The 27,761-nt window shown below is 59.9% G+C and overlaps 2 protein-coding genes across 2 annotated transcripts in view; both read left to right on the top strand.

Annotated features, from left to right (window-relative positions):
- Positions 1-951: 951 nt before the first annotated feature.
- Positions 952-16,471, top strand: CLIP3 (CAP-Gly domain containing linker protein 3). The gene is made up of 13 exons (XM_058822828.1): positions 952-1,102; positions 2,643-2,782; positions 3,558-3,651; positions 4,525-4,686; positions 6,317-6,435; positions 8,184-8,420; positions 10,380-10,515; positions 11,324-11,449; positions 12,300-12,428; positions 13,687-13,810; positions 14,878-14,942; positions 15,564-15,633; positions 16,304-16,471. Exons 1-13 carry the CDS (start codon positions 952-954, stop codon positions 16,356-16,358), a joined length of 1,608 nt encoding a protein of 535 aa, XP_058678811.1. The 3' UTR covers positions 16,359-16,471.
- Positions 16,472-20,382: 3,911 nt separating this feature from the next.
- Positions 20,383-27,761, top strand: part of LOC131570474 (calpain small subunit 1-like) — a 9,096-nt gene continuing 1,717 nt past the window's right edge. The window contains exons 1-9 of the mRNA XM_058822827.1: positions 20,383-21,279; positions 21,588-21,645; positions 21,911-21,944; positions 22,480-22,569; positions 24,303-24,360; positions 24,506-24,570; positions 24,703-24,771; positions 25,694-25,772; positions 27,086-27,202. Of these exons, the coding sequence (XP_058678810.1) occupies positions 21,129-21,279; positions 21,588-21,645; positions 21,911-21,944; positions 22,480-22,569; positions 24,303-24,360; positions 24,506-24,570; positions 24,703-24,771; positions 25,694-25,772; positions 27,086-27,202 (721 nt within the window). The 5' untranslated portion in view covers positions 20,383-21,128. The remainder of the gene's footprint in view (positions 21,280-21,587; positions 21,646-21,910; positions 21,945-22,479; positions 22,570-24,302; positions 24,361-24,505; positions 24,571-24,702; positions 24,772-25,693; positions 25,773-27,085; positions 27,203-27,761) is intronic.

Below are 27,761 nucleotides of genomic sequence, written 5' to 3'. Positions count from 1 at the left end.
GGTCCCTCCCAGCATCCCGATTTCCTCCGGTATCCCGGCGCCCCCTCCCCATTTTCGGGGACCCTTCCCCATTCCCGCGGTCCCCTCCGCATCCCGGGGACCCCTCCCCATCCCGGGGACCCCCAGCCAGGCCCCCCGTTTATCCCGGTCCCTCCCGGTATCCCAATTTCCCCCGGTATCTCGGAGCCCCCTCCCCATCCCCGGTGCCCACTCCCCATTCTCGCTGCCCCCTCCCCATTAACGGAGCCCCTTCCCCAATCACGGTACCCCCTCCCCATTCCCGGTCCCCCATTCCAGTCCTGAAGCCCCCTCCCCATCCCGGTCTCAAATCTCGGTGCCCCCTCCCCATTCCCGCTGCCCCCTCCCCATCCCAATTTCCTCCTCCCCGTCCCGGACCTGCTGCCCCCTCCCCATTCCCAGAGCCCCCTCCCCATTCCAGTCCCGGAGCCCCCTCCCCATCCTGGTCCCCCATTCCATTCCCGTTGCCCCCTCCCCATTTCCGGCGCCCCCACCTCATTCCCGGAGCCCCCTCCCCATTCCCATTTCTGATGCCCCCTCCCCATTCCCAATCCCGGAGCCCCCTCCCCATTTCTGGCCCCCATCCCCTCCCCCCCCCACCACCCCAAAGGGGGGCGGGGGGTCCCAGCCCCCCCCAAACCCCTCCAAACCCCCCTGTCCCCTCCCCATTCCCTCACCCCCATCCCCATCACCCCAAAGGGGGTGGGGGTCCCAGACCCTCCAGACCCCCCAGACCCCCCCCAAACCCCCCTGTCCCAATCCTATTCCGGTCCCGGGACCCCCTCCCCGTTCCCATTTCTGTTGCCCCCTCCCCATTCCCAATCCCGGAGCCCCCTCCCCATTCCCTCACCCCCATCCCCATCACCCCAAGGGGGGGTCCCAGCCCCCCCAGACCCCCCCAAACCCCCCCGTGTCCCCCCCCCCAGGCTCGCCATGACCAAGGAGCGCGGGGGGGACCCCCCGGCGGGGGGGGCGCCGCCCCCCGACCCCCCGAGCCCCCCGAGCCCCCCCAGCCCGGCCGTGGAGCGGCGCAAGAAGCCGATGGTGCACCCCGCGGCCCCCGCCCCCCTGCCCAAGGACTACGGTGAGACCCCGCCCCAAATTGCCGGGACACGCCCACCACGGGCACGGGGGACCCCCGAAAGGGACCCCCAAAAAGGGACCCCAAAAAAGGGACCCCCAAAAATGGAACCCCAAAAATGGAACCCCAAAATGGGATGCCCAGAAAGGGACCCCGCCAAAAAGGGACCCCTAGAAAGGGATCCCCAGAAAGGGACCCCCAAAAAGGGAACCCCAGAAAGGGACCCCCCAAAAGAGACCCCCAAAAAGGGACCCCCAGAAAGGGACCCCCAGAAAGGGAACCCCAGAAAGGGATCCCCAGAAAGGGACCCCCAAAAGAGACCCCCAAAAAGGGACCCCCAGAAAGGGAACCCCACAAAGGGACCCCCAAAATGGGAACCCCAAAAAGGGACCCCCCAAAATGGGACCCCCCAAAAAGGGGACCCCCAAAAGAGACCCCCAAAAAGGGAACTCCAGAAAGGGACGCCCAAAATGGGACCCCCAGAAAGGGATCCCCAGAAAGGGACCCCAAAAAGGGACCCCCAAAACGGGACCCACAAAAAGGGATGCCCAGAAAGGGAACCCCACAAAGGGAACCCCAAAAAGGGAACCCCAAAAAGGGACCCCAGAAAGAGACTCCCAAAAAGGGAACTCCAGAAAGGGACGCCCAAAATGGGATCCCCAAAATGGGACCCCCCAAAAAGGGACCCCAGAAAGGGACCCTCAAAATGGGACCCCCAAAAAGGGAACTCCCAAAAAAGGACCCCCAAAAGAGACCCCCAAAAAGGGATGCCCAGAAAGGGCCCCCCAAAATGGGACCCCCAAGGGACGTAGACCCCCCCTCTAGTGGGCAACGACCCCCCCAGGGCACAAAGACCCCCATGGGGACCCCCCAAAACTGCCCAAAATGTCTCTGGGTGGGTTCTTTCCCCATTATTCCGTGTCTGACGATTTTGGGGTGCCACCCCCCGGTGTCCCCTGCATGTCCCCCCAGGTGACAGCGACCCCCACAAGTGACAACGACCCCCCCAGACCCCCCCAGGTCACAGACAACCCCATGGGGACCCCCCAAAACTGCCCAAAATGGGTCTGGGGGGTTCTTTTGTAGCTAATCCAGGGTTGGGCATTTTGGGGGTGTGACCCCCCCCAAGGGACAATGACCCCCCCAGGTGACAACGACCCCCCAAAAAAGAACCCCTGAAGGGACAGGGACTCCCACAAGTGACAAGGACCCCCCCAGGTCACAGACAACCCCATGGGGACCCCCCAAAACTGCCCAAAATGTCTCTGGGGTGGGTTCTTTCCCCATTATTCCGCGTCTGACGATTTCGGGGTGCCACCCCCCGGTGTCCCCCCCAGGTGACAGCGACCCCCACAAGTGACAACGACCCCCCAAAAAAGAACCCCTGAAGGGACAGGGACCCTCAAAAGTCACACACAACCCCATGGGGACCCCCCAAAACTGCCCAAAATGTCTCTGGGGCGGGTTCTTTCCCCATTATTCCGCGTCTGACGGTTTCGGGGTGCCACCCCCGGTGTCCCCCCCCCCCGGTGTCCCCCCCCAGCTTTCACCTTCTTCGACCCCAACGACGCGGCGTGCCGGGAGATCCTGCTGGACCCGCGCACGACGGTGCCGCAGCTCTTCGCCATCCTGCGCCAGTGGGTGCCGCAGGTGCAGCACAGCGTGGACGTCATCGGCAACGAGGTGGGAAATGAGGCGGTTTCAGGGGTCCTAGGGGGGAGTTTGGGCGGTTTTGAGGGGGTCTGGGGGGTCCCGAGGGGGTCTGGGGGCCGCAGCTCTTCGCCATCCTGCGCCGGGATGCGGCACGGCGTGGACGTCGTCGGCAACGAGGTGGGAAATGAGGGGGTTTCGGGGATTTGGGGGGGTCCTAGGGGGGAGTTTGGGGGGTCCTAGGGGGGACTTTGGGGGGTCCTGAGGGGGTTTGGGGGGTCCTAGGGGGGAGTTTGGGGGGTCCCGGGGGGGTTTGGGGGGTCCCGAGGGGGTCTGGGGGCTGCAGCCCTTTGCCATCCTGCGCCAGGATGCGGCACGGCGTGGACGTCATCAGCAACGAGGTGGGAAATGAGGGGTTTGGGGGGTCCTAGGGGGGAGTTTAGGGGTCCTGAGGGGGTCTGGGGGGTCCTGATAGATGTCTCTGTGTCCCTGGGTTGTCCCTGGAATGTCCCTGGTGGCACTGGTGTGGCACTGGTGTGGCACTGGTGACACTGCGACGTCCCCATGTCCCTGGGATGTCCCTGGGTTGTCCCTGGTGTCCCTGGGGTGGCACTGGTGACCCTGTGACACCCCCGTGTCCCTGGGGTGACATTGGTGGCACTGGTGGCACTGTGACGTCCCGGTGTCCCTGGGGTGATATTGGTGGCACTGGTGGCACTGGTGGCACCGTGACACCCCGCTGTCCCTGGGGTGGCATTGGTGACATTGGTGGCACTGGTGGCACTGTGACACCCCCTTGTCCCCGCAGATCCTGCGCCGCGGGTGCCACGTGGACGACAGGGACGGACTGACGGACATGACCCTGCTGCACTACGCCTGCAAGGCCGGCGCGCACGGCGTGGGTGCGTCACGGGGACGGGGACAGGGCCACCACGGTGTCCCCAATGTCCCCAGGGTGTCCCCAGGGTGTCCCCAGGGTGTCCCCAATGTCCCCAGTGTCCCCAGTGTCCGTCTGTCCTGGCTCTCCATAACGCCAGGTGTCCACAGTGTGGGTGGGTGACATGGACAGGGCCACCACGGTGTCCCCAATGTCCCCAGGGTGTCCCCAATGTCCCCAGTGTCCGTCTGTCCTGGCTCTCCGTAACCCCAGGTGTCCACAGTGTGGGTGGGTGACGTGGACAGGGCCACCACGGTGTCCCCAGGGTGTCCCCAATGTCCCCAACGTCTGTGTGTCCCTAGGTGACCCTGCAGTCTCTGTCCATCTGTCCCAGTGGGGTTTCGCTGTCCATCCGTGTCCCCAATGTCCCCAAATGTCCCCACTGTCCTCAGTGTCCGTCTGTCCCACTGGGGTTTCCATCCCTGTCCCTTCCCCTGTTCCCAATGTCCGTCTGTCCGGGCAGGGTGTCCATGTCCATCCATGCCCTCAATGTCCCCAGTGTCCCCAATGTCCCCAGTGTCCCCAGTGTCCCTCTGTCCCCAATTCCCCCAGTGTCCCCAGTGCTGTCCGTCTGTCCACAGATGATCCCACAGTCTCTGTCCGTCTGTCCAGGCGGGCTGTCCCCAATGTCCCCACTCCCCCCAGTGTCCCCAATGTCCCCACTCCCCCCAATGTCCCCAGTGCTGTCCGTCTGTCCACAGATGATCCCACAGTCTCTGTCCGTCTGTCCCAGCAGGGTGTCCCCAATGTCCCCAGTGCCCCCAATCCCCCCCGATGTCCCCAATGTCCCCAGTGCCCCCAATCGCCCCCGATGTCCCCAATGTCCGTCTGTCCCCAGGTGACCCCGCGGCCGCCGTCCGTCTGTCCCAGCGGCTGCTGGCCCTGGGGGGGGACGCGGGTCTGCGCAGCCGCTGGACGCACATGAACGCGCTGCACTACGCGGCGTACTTCGACGTGCCCGAGCTCATCCGCACCCTGCTCAGGGCGGCGGCGCCCCGAGGTGAGGGGGGAGCACCCCAAAATCCCGACTGGACCCCCAAAATCCCGACTGGACCCCCATAGCAACAGGGATACCCCAAAACCCCAGTGAGGCTCAGGGAGCCCTCACTTCGACGTGCCCGAGCTCATCCGCACCCTGCTCAGGGCGGCGGCGCCCCGAGGTGAGGGGGGAGCACCCCAAAAATCCAAACTGACACCCCCAAAATCCCAAATGACACCCCAAAATCGGGATCGAGCCCCCAAAACCCCAGTGAGGCTCAGGGAGCCCCTCACTTCGACGTGCCCGAGCTCATCCGCACCCTGCTCAGGGCGGCGGCGCCCCGAGGTGAGGGGGGAGCACCCCAAAAATCGGGAATGAACCCCAAAATCCCGACTGGACCCCTCAAACCTGAACTGACACCCTCAAACCCCGAACGACACCCCAAAACCCCAGTGAGGCTCAGGGACCCCCTCACTTCGGCGTGCCCGAGCTCATCCGCGCCCTGCTCAGGGCGACGGCGCCACGAGGTGAGGGGGGAGCACCCCAAAAATCGGGATTGGCACCCCAAAATCCCAAATGACACCCCAAAAATCGGGATTGAGCCCCCAAAACCCGAACTGAACCCCCCCATATTGGCAATGAACCCCCCCAAACCCTGACCGACCCCCCCTAAACCCACCCCGAGCTGATCCGCGCCCTGCTCAGGGCGGTGGAGCACCCCAAAAATCGGGATTGGCACCCCAAAATCCAAACTGAACCCCCATAGCAACAGGGACACCCCCAAACCCTCACTGAGGGTCAGGGACCCCCCCCCCCAGGTTCATCCCGACCCTGCTCCAGGTCTGTCATTTTGGGGCCCCCCCCATGCCTCAGTTTCCCTCCTGCTTTTTGTGGTTTTGGGGTGCCCCCCCCCCCACCATGCCCCATGCCTCGATTTCCCCCGGGATTTTTGGGTCCCCGTTGCTTTTTAGGATCCCCCCTCCACCCACAACCCCCTCCCGTGATTTTTGGGGTTCCCCGTGCCTCAGTTTCCCCCTCATATTTGGTGATTTTGAGGTCCCCCCGTGCCTCAGTTTCCCCCTCTGCTTTCACTGTATTTGCCGTTCCTCAGTTTCCCCCGGGATTTTTGGGGTCCCCGTTGCTTTTTAGGATCCCCCCTCCACCCACAACCCCTTCCCCTCATTTTTGGGGTTCCCCGTGCCTCAGTTTCCCCCTCATATTTGCCGGTTTTGGGGGTCCCCCCCCCCCCCGTGCCCCGTGCCTCAGTTTCCCCTCTGGTTTCGGTGCTTTTGAAGTTTCCCCCCTTTGCCGTGCCTCGATTTCCCCCGCGATTTTTGGGGTCCCCGTTGCTTTTTAGGACCCCCCCCCTCCATCTCCAACCCCTGCCCCGATTTTTGGGGTCCTCCGTGCCTCAGTTTCCCCCCCACATTTGCTGATTTTGGGGTCCCCCCCTGCCCCGTGCCTCAGTTTCCCCATCTGCTTTCGCTGGTTTTGATCTTCCCCCTTTGCCGTGCCTCCATTTCCCCCGCGATTTTTGGGGTCCCCGTTGCTTTTTAGGACCCCCCCCCTCCATCTCCAACCCCTGCCCCGATTTTTGGGGTCCCCCGTGCCTCAGTTTCCCCCTCCCCCCTTCTCCCCGAATTTCCCGCAGTTCTTCACTCGACCTGCAGCGATTTCAGCCACGGCACCGCGCTGCACATCGCGGCCTCCAACCTGTGCCTGGGGGCGGTGCGCTGCCTGCTGGAGCACGGCGCCGACCCCGCCCTCAGGGTATGGGGGGTCTGGGGGCTCAATTTGGGTCGGGGGGCTCTGGGTGGGTTCAGGGATTTGGGGAGATTTGGGGGGAATTGGGGGATTTTGGGGATTTGGGGCTGGGGGCAGTGTGCTGCCTGCTGGAGCACGGCGCCGACCCCGCCCTCAGGGTATGGAGGGAATTTGGGGGGTCTGGGGGCTCAATTTGGGTCGGGGGGCTCCAGGGGGGCTCGGGGATTTGGGGGGAAATTGGGGGGATTTGGGGATTTGGGGGGCTCAGGGATTTGGGGGTCTTGGGGATTTGGGGGTGATCAGGAATTTTTGGGGATTTGGGGATGATTAGGAATTTTGGGGGGGGATTTGGGGGGCTCAGGGATTTGGGGGTGATCAGGAATTTGGGGGGATTTTGGGGGAGGGGCAGATTTTGGGATTTTGGGGTGGATCAGGGATTTGGGGGGATTTGGGGGGATTTTGGGATGGATCAGGGATTTTGAGGGGATTTGGGAGCGATCGGGGATTTGGGGGGATTTGGGGGGATTTAGAGATTTGGGGGTGATGGGGGATTCGGGGGGCTCGGGGATTTGGGGGGATTTGGAGGTTTCGGGGACTTTGGGATTAGGGGGGTGATCAGGAATTTGGGGGGATTTCTGGGTTTGGGGGTGATCGGGGATTTTGGTGCCACCAAAACCTCTCCAGGTACTGAAAACACCCTTGGGTTCCTCTGGGGAGCCACGGGGCCACCTGAGGCCACCAAGAGCCACCTGTGGCCACCAGATTGGAGGATCCTGAGGGATTTGGGGCTCCTGGGGGGGTTTTGGGGGTCCTGGGGACACAGTGGGTGGGATTTTGGTGATTCTGAGTGGTTTCTGAGGGGTTTTGGTGCCGCCAAAACCTCCGGGTACCCAAAACACCCTTGGGTTCCTCTGGGGAGCCACGGGGCCACCAAGGGCCACCTGTAGCCACCTGTGGCCACCAAATGGGGGGGTTCCTGAATGGTTTGGGGGGTCTTGGGGACAAAGGGAGGGTTTCTGAGGGGTCCTGGGGACGTAGGGGAGGTTTCTGAGGAGTTTTGGTGCCACCAGAACCTCGGGAGACCCAGAACACCGTTGGGTTCCTCTGGGGAGCCACGGGGCCACCTGAGGCCACCGAGGGCCACCTGTGGCCACCAGATGGGGGGTCCCTGAGCAGTTTTGAGGGTCCTGGGGACAAAGTGGGGGCGTCTTGAGGGGTTTTAGGGGTCCTGGGGACACAGAGAGGGTTTCTGAGTGATTTTGGTGCCACCAAAACCTCCGGGTACCCAAAACACCCTTGGGTTCCTCTGGGGAGCCACGGGGCCACCTGAGGCCACCAAATGGGGGGGGTCCTGAATGGTTTGGGGGGTCCTGGGGACACAGTGGGGGTTTCTGAGGTGTCCTGGGGACACAGTGGGCGTTTCTGGGGGTTCCTGAGCAGTTTTGGTGCCACCAAAACCTCGGGAGCCCCAGAACACCCTTGGGATCCTCTGGGGAGCCACGGGGCCACCCGAGGGCCACCGAGGGCCACCGAGGGCCACCAGATTGGGGGATCCTGAGGGATTTGGGGGTCCCGAACAGTTTTAGGGGTCCTGAGGACACACTGGGGGTTCCTGAGCAGTTTTGGTGCCGCCAGAACCTCGGGAGCCCCAGAACACCCTTGGGTTCCCCTGGGGAGCCACGGGGCCACCCGAGGCCACCGAGGGCCACCTGTGGCCACCTCGGGGACGCCGCGCCGTTGTCCCGCCCCCCCAGAACAGCAAGGGCCAGGTGGCGGCCGAGGTGGTGCCCGACCCCACGGACATGGCGCTGGACCGGGCCGAGGCGGCCGAGGCGGCGCGGGAGCTGCGGCGGCTGCTGCTGGACGCGGTGCCGCTGAGCTGCAGCCTGCCGCGCGTCACCCTGCCCAACTACGACAACCTGCCCGGCACGCTCATGCTGCTGTGCCTGGGGCTGCAGCTGGGGGACAGGGTGCGCCTGGACAACGGCAAGGTGAGAGTGTCACCTGTGTCACCCCCTGTGTCACCTGCGTGACCATAAACCCACCCTGTGTCACCCCTGTGTCACCCTGCCCAACTACGACAACCTGCCCGGCACCCTCATGCTGCTGTGCCTGGGGCTGCAGCTGGGGGACAGGGTGCGCCTGGACAACGGCAAGGTGAGAGTGTCACCTGTGTCACCCCCTGTGTAACCCTAAATCCATCCCGTGTCACCCCAAACCTGTCCCATGTCACCCCAAACCCACCCCATGTCATCCTCCCTGTCAGCCCAAACCCACCCTGTGTCACCTCAGATCTACCCAGGGCATCCTCAAACACCCCCTGTGTCACCCCAGTGTCACCCGTGTCACCCCAATGTCATCTAATGTCACCTGTGTCACCCCAATGTCACCCCAATATCACCTGTGTCACTGCCTGTGTCACCCCAATGTCACCTGTGTCACCCTAATGTCACCTGTGTCACTGCCTGTGTCACCCCAATGTCACCCGTGTCACCCCAATGTCACCTGTGTCACCTGTGTCACCCCATTGTCACCTGTGTCATCCTAATGTCACCTGTGTCTCTACCTGTGTCACCCCAATGTCACCCCAATGTCACCTGTGTCGCCCTGTGTCACCTGTGTCACTACCTGTGTCACCCCAATGTCACCCCAATGTCACCTGTGTCATCCTAATGTCACCTGTGTCACCCCAATGTCACCCCAATATCACCTGTGTCACTACCTGTGTCACCCCAATGTCACCTGTGTCATCCTAATGTCACCTGTGTCACCCCAATGTCACCCCAATATCACCTGTGTCACTACCTGTGTCATCCTAATGTCACCTGTGTCGTCCTAATGTCACCTGTGTCACCCTGTGTCACCCCAATATCACCTGTGTCACTACCTGTGTCACCCCAATGTCACCTGTGTCATCCTAATGTCACCTGTGTCTCTACCTATGTCACCCCAATGTCACCCATGTCGTCCTAATGTCACCTGTGTCACCCTGTGTCACCCCAAACCCACCTTGTGTCACTACCTGTGTCACCCCAATGTCACCCCAATGTCACCTGTGTCATCCTAATGTCACCTGTGTCACCCCAATGTCACCTGTGTCTCTACCTGTGTCACCCCAATGTCACCCATGTCGGCCTAATGTCACCCGTGTCACCCTGTGTCACCCGTGTCATCCTAATGTCACCTCAGTATCACCTGTGTCACTGCCTGTGTCTCCCCAATGTCACCTGTGTCACCCCAATGTCACCTGTGTCACCCCGTGTCAGTCTGGGTCACCTGTGTCATCTCCTGCTGCTGTACCTGGCGGACAAGGTGAGGCGAGGTGGGACACCCGTGTCACCCCGATGTCACCTGTGCCACACCCGCGTCACCCCGATGTCACCTGTGCCACACCTGTGTCACCCCAAGCCCTTGTCCCCCGATGTCCCCAGGTGGGCACGCTCGGGTTCTGCGGCACCACGGCCTCTGTTTGCATTTAGGATCAGAATTTTTTGGTAATATTGGGGTTTTTTTGCCATCGGGGTTTTTTGGGGTATTTTTGGGTATTTTGGGGTGCTGTTTTTTGGGGCCCAGGTGCCACCCAGGTGTGCCCCCCCGATGTCCCCAGGTGGGCACGCTCGGGTTCTGTGGCACCACGGCCTCTGTTTGCATTTAGGATCAGAATTTTTTTGTAATATTGGGGGTTTTTTGCCATCGGGGTTTTTTGGGGTATTTTGGGGTATTTTGGGGTGCTGTTTTTTGGGGCCCAGGTGCCACCCAGGTGTGCCCCCCCGATGTCCCCAGGTGGGCACGCTCGGGTTCTGCGGCACCACGGGCTGTGTTTGCATTTAGGATCAGAATTTTTTGGTAATATTGGGGGTTTTTTGCCATCGGGGTTTTTTGGGGTATTTTTGGGTATTTTGGGGTGCTGTTTTTTGGGGCTCAGGTGTGTGCCCCCCCGATGTCCCCAGGTGGGCACGCTCAGGTTCTGCGGCACCACGGCCTTCGCCAGCGGGCAGTGGGCCGGCGTGGAGCTGGACGAGCCCGAGGGGAAGAACGACGGCAGCGTGGGGGGGGTCCGCTACTTCATCTGCCCCCCCAAAACCGGTACGGGACCCGCCCCCCCCCGGGACCCCCCCCCGGGACCCCCATGGGACCCTCTGGGACCCCCTGGGACCCCCTGGGACCACCCTGAGACCTCTGGGACCCCCCCATGGGACCCCTCAAAACATCTGGGACCCCGTGGACCCCCCAGGAGCCCCTTGAGCTCCCCAGGACCCTCAGGACCCTCCCCGGGGACCCCCCCAGGACCACCCTGGGATCCCCTGGGACCCCCAAGATCCCCTGGGACCCCCTCGGGACCACCCTGAGACCCCCGGGACCCCCTGGGACCTCTCTGAGACCCCTTGGGACCCCTCTGGGACCTCTCTGGGACCACCCTGGGACCCCCCTGGGACCCCCAAGATCCCCTGGGATCCCCTCGGGACCACCCTGAGACCCCCGGGACCCCCTGGGACCCCCTGGGACCTCTCTGAGACCCCCGGGACCCCCTGAGACCCCCTGGGAACCCCTCGGGACCCTCTGGGAGCCCCTGGGACCCTCAGGACCCCCCTGGGACCCCTCTGGGACCCCCAAGACCCCCCAGGACACCCTGGACTGGTCCATACTGGCTAATACTGGTCCATACCAGTCCGTGCTGGTTTTTACTGGTTTCTACTGGTCCAAGCCGGTTTATACCGGTCCAAGCCGGTTTATACCGGTCCATACCGGTTTATACCGGACCATACCGGTTTATACCGGTCCATACCGGTTTATACCGGTCCGAACTGGTTTATACCGGTCCAAACTGGTTTATACCGGTCCATACTGGTTTATACTGGTCCATACTGGTTTATACTGGTCCATACTGGTACAGGGGTCTTCGCCTCGGTGTCCAAGATCTCCAAGGCCGAGGAGCAGCCCCCCCCGGCGCCGTCGCCCCCCCCGAGCCCCCCGGGACCCCCGGCCCGAGCCCCCCACAAACCCCGCAAGGACAAGAGAGGTACGGGGACCCCTCCCCAAAATACCCGGGACACCCCCAAAATCCCCCGCCCAAAATTTAGGGAACCCCTAAAATTCACAGGACCCCCCACAAAATACAGGGGAACCCCCCCAAAATTCACAGGGCACCCTCAAAAATACAGCAAAGACCCCCCCCCCCCCAAGATACAGAGGCCCCCTCCCCCCCCAAAATACTGGGGACCCCTCCCAAAATAGAGGAGAGGTCCCCATAATTCATGGGACCACCCCCCAAAATACAAAGGTTCCCCCAAAATCGAGGGGAGTCCCCTGAAATTAATGGGACCCCCCCCCAAAATCCACCTCCCAAATACAGGAGACCCCCCCAAAATAAAGGGGAACCCCCAAAATTCATGAGAGCCCCCCGAAATCCAGGGACCTCCAGAATCGAGGGGAACCTCCCAACATTCAGGGGAACCCCCCCTCCCAAAATCGAGCGGGCCCCCTAAAATACAGGGGACCCCCAAAATTCCCTGGACCCCCAAAATAAAGGGGACCCCTCACAAAACCTACGGGACCCCCAAAAATCGAGGGGAGCCCCCCCGAAATACAGGCGAGCCCCCCTCCCCAAATTCACAGGACACCCCAAACTCGAGGGGACCCCCTGAACTCCCCCCAAAATCCTCCAAGGGATGGGTGTGGCAGTGATGGGCGTGGTCGGGGGGGGGGGGTGGGTGTGGTCACTGAGGCCCCGCCCCCAGGATCCCGGAAGTGGGTGGGGGCGTGGCTGGGTGGGGTTATGGTGGGTGTAGCTGTGATTGGTGGGTATGGGAAGGGTGTGGCAGCGATGGGCGTGGCCCGGGCGGGTGTGGTCACTGTGGCCCCGCCCCCAGGGTCCCGGAAGCGCGCGGGGGCGTGGCTGGACCGCGAGGGGCGGCGCGTGGCCCCGGGGGACGCGGTGCTGGTGGCCGGGCAGCGCCAGGGCCGGGCCCGCTTCTACGGCAGGACCGACTTCGCCCCCGGTGAGACAGCGAGACCCCAACCCAGAATGGGACCCCTGCCCACTGTGGGACCCCTCCCCTAAATGGGAGGCCTCCCCTAAATGGGACCCCTCCCCTAAATGGGACCCCTGCCCTAAATGGGACCCCTCCCCTAAATAGGAGCCCTGCCCTAAATGGGAGCCCTGCCCACTGTGGCACCCCTGCTCTAAATGGGACCCCTCCCCTAAATGGGACCCCTCCCCTAAATGGGACCCCTGCCCTAAATGGGAACCATCCCCTAAATGGGAGCCCTGCCCTAAATGAGACCGCTCCCCTAAATGGGAACCATCCCCTAAATGGGACCCCTCCCCTAAATGAGACCCCTCCCCTAAATGGGACCCCTGCTCTAAATGGGACCCCTGCCCTAAATGGGAACCATCCCCTAAATGGGACCCCTCCCCTAAATGGGACCCCTGCCCTAAATGGGACCCTACCCAGATAGAGACCCCTCCTCACAATGGGACCCCTCCCCACTGTGGGACCCTTCCCCTAAATTGGACCCCAACCCAGGGTGAGACCCCTCCCCACAATGGGACCCCTCCCCCAAACTGAGACCCTTGCCCAGAATGGGACTCCCACCTTGGGCTGGGACCCTCTGAGACCCCCTCGGGACCCCCATGGGTTGGGATCCCCCCAATGCCCCCGATGTCCCCCCAATGTCCCCCCAATGTCCCCAATGTCCCCAATATCCCCAAATCCCCCCAATGCCCCCCCAATGTCCCCAGTGTCCCTGATGTCCCCAATGTCCCCAATGTCCCCAATCCCCCCAGTGTCCCCCCAGTCCCCCCAATGTCCCCAATGTCCCCGATGTCCCCAATCCCCCCAATCCCCCCAATGTCCCCCAATGTCCCCAATCCCCCCAATGTCCCAAATGTCCCCAATCCCCCCAGTGTCCCCCCAATACCCCCAATACCCCCAATCCCCCCAATGTCCCCCCAATGTCCCCAATGTCCCCAATGCCCCCAATGTCCCCAATGTCCCCAATCCCCCCAGTGTCCCCCCAGTGTCCCCAATGTCCCCCCAATGTCCCCAATGCCCCCAGTGTCCCCAATGTCCCCAATACCTCAAATCCCCCCAATGTCCCCCAATGCCCCCCAACGTCCCCAGTGTCCCTGATGTCCCCAATCCCCCCAATGTCCCCAATGTCCCCAATGTCCCCAATCCCCCCAGTGTCTCCCCAATGCCCCCCCAGTGCCCCCAATGTCCCCAGTGTCCCCAGTGATGTCCCTGCTGTCCCCAGGGTACTGGTTCGGGGTGGAGCTGGACTCGGCCGGGGGCAAACACGACGGCTCCGTTTTCGGGGTGCGCTACTTCACCTGCCCCCCCAAACACGGCGTCTTCGCACCCCCGTCCCGCGTGCAGAGGTACCGGGGGGGACACCTCGGGGACATTGGGGACATGGGGGGGACACGGGGACATGGGGGGGACATGGTGGGGACAGGGGACACTGGGATTGGGTGGGACATGGAGGACACAGGGATATTGGGGGGACATGGGGACAGGAGGGGACAGGGGGACATGGGGGGATACAGGAGGGGGACATGGGGACATTGGGGACGTGGGAACATTGGGGACATTGGGGACATCAGTGGGGACGAGGGAGGACACAGGATATGGAGAGGACACGGGGACAAGGGGGGACATGGGGACATGGGGGGGACAGGGGACACTGGGATGGGGGGGACATGGAGGACAGGAGGGGACACGGGGACAAGGGGGGACATGGGGACATGGGGGGGACACGGGGGGGACAGGGGACACTGGGATAGGGGGGGACATGGAGGACAGGAGGGGACACAGGGACAAGGGGGGACATGGGGACATGGGGGGGACACGGGGGGGACAGGGGACACTGGGATTGGGTGGGACATGGAGGACACAGGGATATTGGGGGGACATGGGGTCAGGAGGGGACAGGGGGACATGGGGGAATACAGGAGGGGGACATGGGGACATTGGGGACATGGGGGCATCAGGAGGACATGGGGGGACACTGGGATATTGGGGGGACACAGGGACCTGGGGGGGACATGGGGACATGGTGGGGACACGGGGACATCAGGAGGAGATGGGGACATGAGGACATGGGGACATGGTGGGGACATGGGGGACAGAGGGGGACATGGAGGGGACATGGGACACTGGGATACGGGGGGACACGGGGACATGGGGGGGACATGGGGGGACACAGGGAACAGAGGGACGTGGGGACAGGGGGACATGGGGAGGACATGGGGGGACATTGGGATATGGGGGTGACAGGGGACATGTGGGGACATCAGGGGGACATAGAGGGGACATGAGGGGACACGGGAGAGACACAAATGGGGGGGACAGTGGGGTCAAGGGAGGTCACAGGGAGGTCACAGAGGGGTCACAGGTGACACCGAGGTGACACTGTGGTGACGCCCTGTCCCCCTGTCCCGCCCAGGGTCGGGGGTCCCAAGGAGGAGCCCGGGGATGGCACCAATGAAAAGAAGGCACAGCCCGTCACAGGTGAGGGGCGGGGCTTGGCAGTGATTGACAGGTGGGCGGGACAGGGTAGGACAGTGACAGGTGGGCAGGGTGGGGTGGGACAGTGATTGACAGGTGGGTGGGGCAGGGTGGGACAGTGATTGACAGGTGGGTGGTTGTGTTGTGGCAGTGACTGACAGGTGGATGTGACAATGACAGGTGGGCTCCAAGGTGGGACAGTGATTGACAGGTGTGTGGGACAGGGTGGGACAGTGATTGACAGGTGGGCAGGGTGGGGTGGGACAGTGATTGACAGGTGGGCTCCAAGGTGGGGCTGTGATTGACAGGAGAGCGGGGCAGAGTTTGACAGGTGGGTGGGGCAAGGCACTGACTGACAGGGGGGCGGGGCAGGGTTGGCGCTGCTGATTGGCTGTTGACAATGATGTAACCGTGTCCCTCTCCTGTCCCTCTGTGTCCCCTTGTCTCCCCCTTGTCCCCATGTCCCCTGGTTCCCCCCATGTCCCCCCATGTCCCTGTGCCCCCTGGTTCCCCCATGTCCCCATGTTTCCCGCATGTCCCTGTGTCCATCCCCATGTCCTTTTGTGTCCCTGTGTCCCTGATGTCCCCGTGTCCCCCCCCGTGTCCCCGCGGTGTCCCCTGCAGTGTCACAGCCCAAGCGCTTCCCGGCCGTGCGGACCCCCAAGGACATCACATCCGAGAGCTCCTTCTCCAGGTGGGGACAGTGGCACGGGGGACACTGCGGGGTGGCCCTGTCCCCGCGCTGTCCTGTGGGGGTGGTGGCCCTGTCCTTGCTGGGGTGGCCCTGTCCCTGGGAGTGTCCCTGTCCCCAGGGGTGGCCCTGTCCTTGCTGAGGTGGCCCTGTCCCCACGCTGTCCCTGGGGGTGGTGGCCCTGTCCTTGCTGGGGTGGCCCTGTCCCCACACTGTCCCTGTCCCCAAGGGCTGTCCTCAAGGGCTGTCCCCAAGGGCTGTCCCCACGCTGTCCCCATGTCACTGTACCCATGTCCCCAAGGGCTGTCCCCACACTGTCCCCATGTCCCCAAGGGCTGTCCCCAAGGGCTGTCCCCACACTGTCCCCATGTCCCCAAGGGCTGTCCCCATGTCCCCAAGGGTTGCCCCCAAGGGCTGTCCCCAAGGGCTGTCCCCACACTGTCCCTGTCCCCAAGGGCTGTCTCTGTCCCCAAGGGCTGTCCCCACACTGTCCCCAAGGGCTGTCCCCAAGGGCTGTCCCCAGGGGCTGTCCCTGTCCCCAGGGCTGTCCCCACGCTGTCCCCACGCTGTCCCTGTCCCCAAGGGCTGTCCCCATGCTGTCCCCATGTCCCCAAGGGCTGTCCCCATGTCTCCAAGGGCTGTCCCCATGCTGTCACCGTCCCCCTGTCCCCAGGTTGCTGTTCTGCTGCTGGTTCCCGTGGATGCTCCGGGCCGAGATGCAATCCTAACCCCGCCCCTCCCCCACCCCGCCCCGCCCCTCCCCCACCCAGTGCCTTGGTGCCCCTCCCCCACGCGGGGAGACGTCATGTGACCCCTCCCCCACCCCCCCACCCCCGACCCCTCCCCCCCCACCCCGGGCCGTTCCTTCTGGAACCTTCCACGATGGGGGCGGGGCTTGGGGCGCGGCCCCTCCCCCGATTTTGGGGCCAAATTCGCTGATAACGGCGGTGGGGGAGGGGCCAGACCCCCCACCCCCCCCCCACCCCCCCAAACCCCCAAAATTCCGAATTTGGGCCCAAATTTGCTGATAACAGTGATGGGGGAGGGGCCAGACCCCCAAATCTCCCAAAATTTGGGCCCAAGTTTGCTGATAACAGCAATGGACGAGGGGTGAGACCCCAAATTTGGGGGCGTTCACTGATAACGACGATGGGGGGAGGGGTGAGACCCCCAAATCTCCCAAATCCCCAAAATTTGGGCCCAAGTTTGCTGATAACAGCGGTGGGGGCGGGGGGAGAACCCCAAAATTCCGATTTTTAGGCCCAAATTTGCTGATAACAACGATGGGGGAGGGGTGAGACCCCAAATTTGGGGTGTTCACTGATAACAGCAATGGGGGAGGGGCCAGACTGCCCAAAATTCCGATTTTTGGCCCAAATTTGCTGATAACAGCGATGGGGGAGGGGCCAGACCCTCCAAAACCCCCAAAATTCGAATTTTGGGGCCAAATCTGCCAAAAACAGCGATGGGGATAAGCGACCACCACCCCCACCCCCCAAATTTTGGGGTGTTCACTCTGGAACTGATTAATTATTTAACTAATTAATTAATTAAGGGGGTCGAGACCACGTTTGGAGCTCCCAAATCCCAATGGTTTTGGGCAATTTTAGGAATTTCTCGATTATTTTTAGGGGGGGAAAAATCGATGCCAAGCCCACTCCCCCAAAAAATATTTTTAGGAAATTTCCCCCCCCCTTCCCCAAATTTTTGGGGCTGTTCCCTGCGGAATTAATTAATTAATTAATTAATTTAATATTGGGAATCGATGCTGCGCCCCTTCCCGGATTTATTATTTTGGGTGGGGATGTTCCAAAATCTCGATTTTTTAAATTTTTTTTTTTTTAATTTTTTTTTTTTTTTTTTTTTTTCTTCTTTTTGGTTCCCTCTCCCGAGACCCCCTCCCCAAAAAAAGAGGCCCCGAAGTGGGGGAGGGGTCCCAGGGCCGCCCCTCCCCCACCCCCCCCCCCCCGCAGTAGCAATAACGCCCCTCCCCCACCCTGCGCTCGTGTCAGTGGCTTTAATGTCCCCAAAATGCCCCAAAATGCCCCAAAATGTCCCCAAATGTGCCCCCCCCGCTGCCGCATGGGCCCCCCCGGAGCCGCTTCTGCCACCAATAAAATCCTTTGTACCGGAAAAATGGGGCAAAAACGGGGGAAAATGGGAAAAATTGGGGGGAAAATTGAAAAAAAAAAATTGGGGAAAATTAGGAATAAATTGGAAAAATGGGGGAAAATTCGGAATAAATGGGGCAATTTGGGGGGAAGTGGGAATAAATGGAGAAAAGTTTGGAATATTTGGGGGAAATGGAAAAATGGGAATAAATGGGGAAAATCGGAAAAATGGGGGGAAATTTGGAATAAATGGAGGGGGAAATGGGGGGGAATGGGGTGAAATGGGAAAAATTGGAATAAATTTAAATAAATGGGGGGGAAAAGGGGGGAAAATGGGGAATAAATGGGAAAATTTGGAATAAATGGGGGGGAAATGGGAAAATGGGGAATAAATGGGGGAAATGGGGGGAAATGGGGAATAAATGGGGGAAGATTGGGGGAAATGGGAATAAATGGGAATAAATGGGAAAAATCAGAAAAAATGGGGGGAAAATGGGGGAAAATTTTGAATAAATGGGGGGCAATGGAGGGAAATGGGAAGATGGGAATAAATGGGGAGAATTGGAATAAATGGAAATAAATGGGGAATAAATGGAGGAAAATGGGGAATAAATGGGAAAATATTTGGAATAAATGAGGGGGAAATGGGGGGGAAATGGGGAGAATGGGAGGGAAATCAGAAAAAATGGGAATGAATGGGGGAAAAATTTGGAATAAATGGGGAATAAATTGGAATAAATGGGGCAGAGATGGGGGGAAATGGGGAAAATGGGAAAAAATGGGGGGGGAAACGGGAAAAATGACAATAAATGGGAAAAATTGGAATGGAAATAAATGGAGAATAAATGGGGGGAAATGGGGAAAATGAGGAATTAATTGGGGGAAAATCGGAAAAAATGGGGGGAAAATGGGGGAAATGGGGAACAAATGGGGGAAAATGGGGAATAAATGGGGAATAAATGGGGGGAAATGGGAAAAATGGGAATAAATGAAATAAATTGGAATAAATGGCGGATACATGGGAATAAATGGGGGGAAAATTGGGAAAAAGGGGGGGGAAATGGGAAAATGGGAATATTGAGAAAAATTGGAATAAATGGAAATAAATGGGGAATAAATGGGGGAATGGGGAATAAATGGGGGAAAATTTGAGAAAAATTGGAATAAATGGGAAAAATTTGGAATAAATGGGGGAAGATGGGGAATAAATGGGGGGGGAATGGGGAATAAATGGGGAGGATATGGGGGGAAATTGGGAGATTATGGGGGGGAAACTGGAAATGGGGAAATGGGGGAGAAAATGGGAAAACCAGGAAAAATGGGGGGGAAATTTGGGAGAATGAAGGAAAATTGGGAAAACAAATGGGAAAAATGGGGAGATAATGGGGGACAATGGGGGGAAAATGGGAAAAATGGGGGGGAAAAGGGAAAAGTGGGAAAAATGGGGGGGAATCGGGAAGAAGGGGGGGAAGTGGGGGAAAAATGGGGAAAACTGGGAAAAATGGGTGGAAAATTGGGGGAAAGGGGGTAAAAGGGAATTTTGCAGCAAAAAAATGGGATTGGGGAGGGAGGACCATGAGATTTTGGGGACGGAACCTAAAAATGGGGAAGGGACCCCAAAATTGGGGACGAACCCAAAAACGGGGGGCGGGGAGGCGAAAAATTGGGAGGGGGGAGACCCCAAATGTGGGGTGGGGGAGGGGGACCCCAAAAATTCCTCCCCGAGCGCCGCCATCTTGTCCCGGCGCGCGGCGATGACGTCACAGGCAACGCTCATTCAATAGTCATCTCTAATCTGCATAACCACGCCCCTGTGAGGCCGAGATACCTGTCTATCACTCTGTTGGCCACGCCCATTCCGTTGGACCGTGTGTTGCTGTCAATCAACGCCGTAGCCACGCCCCCATGTTTGACCGCGCTCGCTATGTGCTCTTTAAGCCACGCCCCTGTGTTGACCACGCCCACTGTGGGTTATACTAACGATTCTAAGCCACGCCTCCAGAGTAAGCCACGCTCATTGTGGGTTATAGTAACGGTTCTAAAGCCACGCCCATTGCGAGTCTATTAACGGCTCTAAGCCACGCCCCCAATCTTGACCACGCCCAGGGCGTGTCCCCCACCCAGGCCACGCCCCCGGGCGTTTCCCGCCCCCCTCCGTGGCCCCGCCCCTTTCCCCGTTCCGGTTCCGAACTCGCTCCGGGCCGGCGCCGCTCCCGCAGGTACCGAACCCCCCCCGGACCTTTTGGACCCCCCCGGGACCCCCAAATCCCCCCCGGGACCCCCCGGGACCCTCCCGGTGCTCCCCTCCCCCCCTCCCAAACCGTGACTCAGCGCGGCCCCGCCCAGTCCCGGAAATTGGGACCGAACGGGACCGAACCGGGACCGGAGCACGGGCGGGGTCCCGCGAGGGTCTTGGGGGGGTCCCGGGGGGGTTTGGGGGTCTCCGGAGCCCCCCGGTGTCTCCTAACGGGGCTGTCTCCTTCTCTTGCAGCCGCTCCCGGTGCCGCTCCCGGTGCCGCTCCCGGTGCCGCTCCCGGTGCCGCTCCCAGTTACCCCCGGGGCCCTCCCAGTGCTCCCAGTGCCGCCCCGGTGCCCTCCCAGTAACGCCCGGAGCCCTCCCAGTGCCTCCCAGTAACTCCCAGTGCCTCCCAGTAACTCCCAGTGCCTCCCAGTAACTCCCAGTGCTTTCCCAGTAGCTCCCAGTTCCCCCCACCCAGAGCTCTCCCAGTAGCTCCCAGTACCCTCCCAGTACCCCCCCAGCTCTCTCCCAGTTTCCCCCAGTAGCTCCCAGCTCTCTCCCAGTGCCTCCCAGTAGCTCCCAGTAACTCCCAGTGCCCCCCCCCAGCTCTCTCCCATTAACTCCCAGTGATTCCCAGTAGCTCCCAGTGCCTCCCAGTAGCTCCCAGCTCTCTCCCAGTTCTCCCCAGTGCCCCCCCAGCGCTCTCCCAGTAACTCCCAGTAGCTCCCAGTTGCCCTCCAGTACCTCCCAGTACTCCCCCAGTACCTCCCAGTTCCCCCAGTGCCCTCCAGTGCTCTCCCAGTCCCTCCCAGTAGCTCCCAGTGCCTCCCAGTAGCTCCCAGCTCTCTCCCAGTTCTCCCCAGTGCCCCCCCAGCGCTCTCCCAGTAACTCCCAGTAGCTCCCAGTTGCCCTCCAGTACCTCCCAGTACTCCCCCAGTACCTCCCAGTCCCACCCCAGTACCTCCCAGTTCCCCCCAGTGCCCCCCAGTTCTCTCCCAGTCCCTCCCAATTCTCTCCCAGTAACTCCCAGTGCCCCCCAGTCCCTCCCAGTAGCTCCCAGTGCCTCCCAGTACTCCCCCAGTAGCTCCCAGTTCCCCCCAGTGCCCCCCAGTCGCTCCCAGTCGCTCCCAGTGCTCCCAGTTTGCGCCATGTTCCTGGTGAAGGGGCTGCTGGGGGGCGGCGGCGGTGGGGGAGGGGCGGGGGGGGCGCTCCCGGGGGGCATCGGCTCCGTCCTGGGGGGGCTCCTGAGCGGGGGAGGGGGCGGCGGCGCCGGGGGGGCCATGGGGGTCCTGGGGGGCGTCATCAGCGCCATCAGGTGAGCAGGGGGGACATTGGGGGGATTGGGGACATTGGGGGGATTGGGGGGATTGAGGGATTTGGGGACATTGGGGGGACTTTAAGGACTTTGGGGACATTGGGGGATTTGGGGACATTGGGGGCATTGGGGACATTGGGGACATTGGGGGGATTGGGGGCATTGGGGACATTGGGGGGATTGGGGGGATTGGGGACATTGGGGGGATTGGGGGGATTGGGGGGATTGAGGGATTTGGGGACATTGGGGGGACTTTAAGGACTTTGGGGACACTGGGGGATTTGGGGACATTGGGGGGATTGGGGACATTTGGGGTTGGGGGTCCTGGGGGGTGTTATCAGCGCCATCAGGTGAGCAGGGCACACTGGGGACATTATGGGGATTGGGGACATTGGGGGGCATTGGGGGGATTGGGGACACTGGGGGGATTTGGGGACATTTGGGGGCATTAGGAGAATTTGGGGGTCATTGGGGGGTGACATTTTGGCTTGGGATGTGACACTTTGGGATGGGAGGTGATATTTGGCGATGGCAGGTGACACCGTGGGGTGGTGGGTGACACTTTGGGAATGGCAGGTGACACCTTGGGGTGACCCCTCCGTCCCCTCCCCACAGCGAAGCCGCCGCCCACTACAACCCTGAGCCCCCCGTAAGTGACAACAACTGACACCCCCCCCTCCTTGGGGACCCTCCGGGGTGGCCCCTGACACCCCCCTCCCAACCCGTATCCCCTCCCCTGATTTGGGGTCCCCTCCCCGTCCCCCTCCCCCGTGGATTTGGGGTCCCCTGACCCCCAGATTTGGGGTCCCCTCCCTGTCCCCACCCTGGATTTCGGGTCCTCTGTCCCTGCCTGGATTTGGGGTCCCCTGAGCCCCTGTGTCCCCTCCCCATATTTGGGGTCCCCTCCCTGTTGTCCCCCCTCGGATTTGGGGTCCCCCCATATTTGGGGTCGCAGGTTTGGGGTCCCCTGTCACCCCCACCATGTCCCCCCTGGAGTTGGGGTTCCCTGACCCCCCCTGGATTTGGGGTCCCCGATTGGGGTCCCTGACGCCCCCTGGATTTGGGGTCCCCGATTGGGGTCCCTGACCCCTCCCCGGATTTGGGGTCCCCGATTGGGGTCCCTGACGCCCCCTGGATTTGGGGTCCCGTTTTTGGGGTCCCTGACCCCCCTTTGTGCCCCCCAGCCCCCCCGTGCCCACATCTCCACGGTCGATGCCAACGAGAGCGAGGAGGTTCGGCAGTTCCGGCGCCTCTTCACGCAGCTGGCCGGGGAGGTGAGCGATCCACTGGGGACGCTGGGATCCACTGGGGTCTACTGGGGTCACTGGGATCCACTGGGGACGCTGGGATCCACTGGGGACACTGGGATCTACTGGGGACACTGGGATCTACTGGGGTCTACTGGGATCCATCTGGATCTACTGGGGACACTGGGATCTACTGGGGTCTACTGGGATCAATCGGGATCCACTGGGGGCACTGGGATCCACTGGGTCCTGCTGGGGGCGCTGGGATCCACTGGGATCATCAGGATCCACTGGGGCCCACTGGGATCTAATGGGGGCACTGGGATCCACTGGGGTCACTGGGATCCACTGGGATCTACTGGGAGCGCTGGCACCCAGTGGGATCCAATGGGGGCACTGGGAGATCCATTGGGTCACTGGGAACCACTGGGGGCACTGGGATCTACTGGGACATACTGGGATCCACTGGGAGGCACTGGTGTCTACTGGGGTCTTCTGGGGACACTGGGATCTGCTGGGATCCACTGGGGTCACTGGGATCCACTGTGATCTACTGGGAGTGCTGGCACCCAATGGGATCCAATGGGGGCCCTGGGAGATCCATTGGGTCACTGGGAACCACTGGGGGCACTGGGATCTACTGGGACATACTGGGGTCACTGGGATCCACTGGGAGGCACTGGTGTCTACTGGGACCTTCGGGATCCGTCAGGATCCACTGGGATCCATCGGGGTCTACTGGGGGCACTGGGATCTGTTTGGGGCACTGGGAACCACTGGGGGCACTGGGATCTACTGGGACATACTGGGATCTGCTGGGATCTGCTGGGGTCACTGGGATCCATCGGGGTCCACTGGGGGCACTGGGATCTGTTTGGGGCACTGGGAGGCACTGGGATCTATTGGGGCCACTGGGATCCACCCGATCCCTTGAAAACTCCTGGTTGGGGTCAGGATTTGGGGGGTTCTCCCAGGATTTGGGGGTCAGGATTTGGGGGTTCCCCAGACTTTGGGATTCTCCCAGGATTTGGGGGTCAGGATTTGGGCTGGATCAGGATTTTGGGGTTCCCCCATGATTTGGGGTCGGGATTTGGGGTTCGCTGATCATTTAGGAGCAGGATTTGGGGGGTCCTTCACGATTTGGTCTCAGCATTTGAGGGTCCCCCAGGGTTTGGGGGTTCCCCAGACTTTGGGGGTTCTCCACCATTTGGGATCAGGATTTGGGGGTTCCCCCATCATTTGGGATCAGGATTTGGGGTGGGTCAGGATTTAGGGGTTCCATGGGGATTTGGGGTCAGGATTTTGGGGGTTCCCCAGACTTTGGGGGTTCTCCACCATTTGGGATCAGGATTTGGGGTTTCCCCGTGATTTGGGGTTTGCTGATCATTTGGGATCAGGATTTGGGGTGGGTCAGGATTTGGGGGTTCCATGGGGATTTGGGGTTCTCCCATGATTTGAGATCAGAATTTGGGGGTCCCCCATGATTTGGGGTCAGGATTTGGGGGTTCCATGGGGATTTGGGGTCAGGATTTTGGGTTCCCCAGACTTTGGGGTTTCCCCATGACTTGGGGTCAGGATTTGGGGTTCCCCCGTTATTTGGGATCAGAATTTGGGGTTCCCCCACGATTTGGGGTCACAATTTGGGGTTCCCTGAGAATTTTGGGGTTCCCCCGTTATTTGGGATCAGAATTTGGGGTTCCCCCACGATTTGGGGTCACAATTTGGGGTTCCCCACCCCCCTGACCCCCCATTTCCCCCAGGACATGGAGGTGAGCCCCACCGAGCTCATGAACATCCTCAACAGGGTCGTCACCCGCCGTGAGTGCCCCCCGAAATCGGGGTTCAGGGCGGGGATTTTGGGGTCCCCGACGCTCCCGAGGGGTCTCTGGGGGTCTCCAGAACTTGGGGACCCCCCCCAAAATCCCCCAGGACCCCCCAAAATCCCCCTTGACCCCCCCCCCAGATCCCGACCTGAAGACGGACGGATTCGGGCTGGACACGTGCCGCAGCATGGTGGCCGTCATGGACGTACCCCGAAATTTTGGGGCGATTTTGGGGGATTTTTTTGGGATTTTTTGGGGATCTTTCAGAGGTTTTGGGGTGCAGGGAAATGGGGGGGTCCCCGGTGAACCCCAAAATGTCCTTGACGAGCCCCCCCAGAGCGACACCACCGGGAAATTGGGGTTTGAGGAGTTCAAGTACCTCTGGAACAACATCAAGAAGTGGCAGGTGAGAACCCCAAAATTTTATTTTTATTTTTATTTTTGGGGGTCCCAAAAATCGGGGGGGCCCCAAAATTATGGGATGGGAGGTTAAAGTGGAATGGGATCCCAAAATTGGGGTGCTCAGGGTGAAAGGGGACCCCGGAATTGGGGGGGATCCCAAAATAAATGAGCTTCAAAATGGAGGAAAACCAAACATTTAGGGTGAGGGGCGCCCCAAAAATCGGGATGGGAACCCCAAAAATCGGGATGGGAACCCCAAAATTATGGGGTGAGAGTTTAAAGTGGAATAGGATCCCAAAACTGGGGTGCTCAGCGTGAAAAGGGACCCCAAAAATGGAGGGAAAAGGGAAAACTGGGAGCGATCCCAAAATAATGAGCCCCAAAATTGAGGAAAATTGAAAATTTGTGGTGAGGGGAACCCCAAAAAAAATCGGGGTGGGAACCCCAAAAATCGGGATGGGAACCCCAGAATCCTGGGCGGACATCCCAAAAACCGGGAAGACCCCAAAATTGGGGGGAATCCCCCCAAAAAATGGGACCCCACCCCCAAAATCGATTTGGGCACCCAAAATCAGGGAGACCCCAAAATCGAGGGGAGGAACCCAAAAAATTTGGGGGTGGGACCCCAAAATTTCCCCTCTTAAATTCCAACCCCCCTAAAAAAACGTGAGGGGGCGGTTTAGGGAACCCCAAAATTTTTTCGGGGTGGGGTTGGGAACCACAAAATATTTTGGGGGGGGGGGTTAATTAAGGGGAGCGGGTATAAAAATTTGGATTTCATGATTTTAAAGGGGATGGGGGCGGGGGGGATTTTTGGGGTTCGGGAGGGTCCCCAAATTTTGGGGAGGGGCTGAGGGGGATTTGGGGGTGGGGGACCCCAAAAAAAAACCCCAAAATCCCCCAAAATTTTGGCTTTTTCCCCTCAGTGTGTGTACAAACAATTCGACACCGATCGCTCGGGGACCATCGGGCCCCAGGAACTGCCCGGAGCCTTCGAGGCCGCAGGTTTGGGGATTTTGGGGGTTTTTTGGGGGGTTTTGGGGGTTTTTTGGGGGTTTTTGGCATTTTTTGGGGTTTTTGGGGTTTTGGGGGATTTTGGGGTTTTTTTTGGGGGGATTTTTGGGGAGGTTTAGGGGGGATTTTGGGGGGTTTTAGGGGATTTTTTGAGGGATATTCGGTGGCTTTGGGGGAGTTTTGGGGATTTTTTTTGGATTTTTTGGGAGATTTCTGAGGGGGGTTCTGGGGGATTTTTGGGATTTGGGGGAGGTTGGGGGATTTTTTGGGGATTTTTGGGAAGTTCTGGGGGATTTTTGGGATTTGGGGGGATTTTTTGGGGATTTTTGGGGTTTTGGGGGATTTTTTGGGGTTTTGGGGGATTTTTTGGGGATTTTTGGGGGGTTTTTGGGGGATTTGGGGGGATTTTTTGGGGGTCTGAGGGGATTTTGGAGAGATTTTTGGGGGGTTTAGTGGGGATTTTTTTTTTGCAGTTTTGGGGGATTTTGGAGGGTTTTGAGGGCATTTTGGGGGGGTTTTGTGGGATTTTTGAGGATTTTTGGGGGGGTTTGAGGGGATTTTTGAAGGATTTTGGGGGGATATTTGATGGGTTTGGGGTTTTTTTTTTATTTTAGGGGGGATTTTGGGGGGAGTTTGGGGGAATTTTAGTAATCTTTTGGGGTTTTGGGGGGATTTTTTTGGAATTTTGGGGAGGATTTTTGGGAATTTCGAAAGGTTTTCGGGGATCTTTGGGAGTTTTTTGGGGGAGTTTTTTATATTTACAAGGATTTTTGGGGGATTTTTTGGGGATTTTTGTGGGGACTTTTGGGGAGATTTCTGGGGCATTTTGGGGGATTTTTTGGGGGACTTCTTTGGAATTTGGGGGGAATTTTAGGGGGATTTTGGGGATTTTTTTGGGGATGTTGGGGGGATTTTCTTTAGATGTTTTGGGGAATTTGGGGGGAGTTTTTTTGGGGGACTTTTGGAGATTTTTGAGGGTTTTTTTTTTAGGAATTTTTTTTTTTTTTTTTTTTTTGGGGGGGGGTGGATTTTTAGAGATTTTTACTTCGAGATTTTGGGGAGTTCAAGATATTTTTGGGGGGGCAGTCCGGGACATTTTGAGAGGGGGGAGAAATTTGGGGGGGGGGGGGGGTGACCCCTGAAGTATTCGGGGTTGGGTTGAATTTATTTTGGGGATTTTTTTGGGGGGGGGGTGGGTAAAAAAATGAGAATATTTGAGTATTTGGGGGGGAATTGTCCGATTTTGGGGGGGTTTGAAGGCGTTTTGGGGGGGGTCAAAGGTCACGCGCGCCCCTCCCCCGCAGGGTTCCGGCTGCCCCCCCCGCTCTGGGCGGTTTTGGGGCGTCGCTACGGGGACGAGGGGGGGAACCTCGACTTCGACAACTTCATCAGCTGCCTCGTGCGCCTCGACGCCATGTTCCGTAAGGGCCCCCCAAAACACGGCGGGGACCCCCAGAATATGGGCGGGGAATCCGAAAAATCCGGGGGGAAATCCGAAAATCTGGGGGGGAAATCCGAAAAATCCGGGGGGAAATAAAAAAATCCAGGAGAAAATCTGAAACTGAGGGGGGGGTGGGGAACCCCAAAATCTGGGGGGGGGAATCGCAAAATTTGGGGGGAAAAAATCCAAAAAATTTGGGGAGAAATCCGAAAATCTGGGGTGGAATTGCGAAATTTGGAAAAAGCTGAAATTTTGCGGGGGGGGAAATACAAAAAAATCTGGGGGGAAATAAAAAAATCCAGGAGAAAATCTGAAACTGGGGGGGGGGGGGAGAACCCCAAAATCTGGGGGGAGAATCGCAAAATTTGGGGGGAAAAATTCAAAAAATTTGGGGAGAAATCCTAAAATCTGGGAGGAGATCTGAAATTGGGGGGAAAATCCCAAAATCTGGGGGGGGGGGGGGGGGGGGGGGGGGGAAATCCAAAAATCTGGGGGGAGAATTGCAAAATTGGGGGGGAAAAATTCGCAAAAATTAGGGG

Source organism: Ammospiza caudacuta, chromosome 35 (genome assembly GCF_027887145.1).
Source record: "Ammospiza caudacuta isolate bAmmCau1 chromosome 35, bAmmCau1.pri, whole genome shotgun sequence".
NCBI lineage: Eukaryota > Metazoa > Chordata > Aves > Passeriformes > Passerellidae > Ammospiza > Ammospiza caudacuta.
Note: the sequence above shows the minus strand (reverse complement) of the source record. Positions and strands in the feature narration are given on the sequence as shown.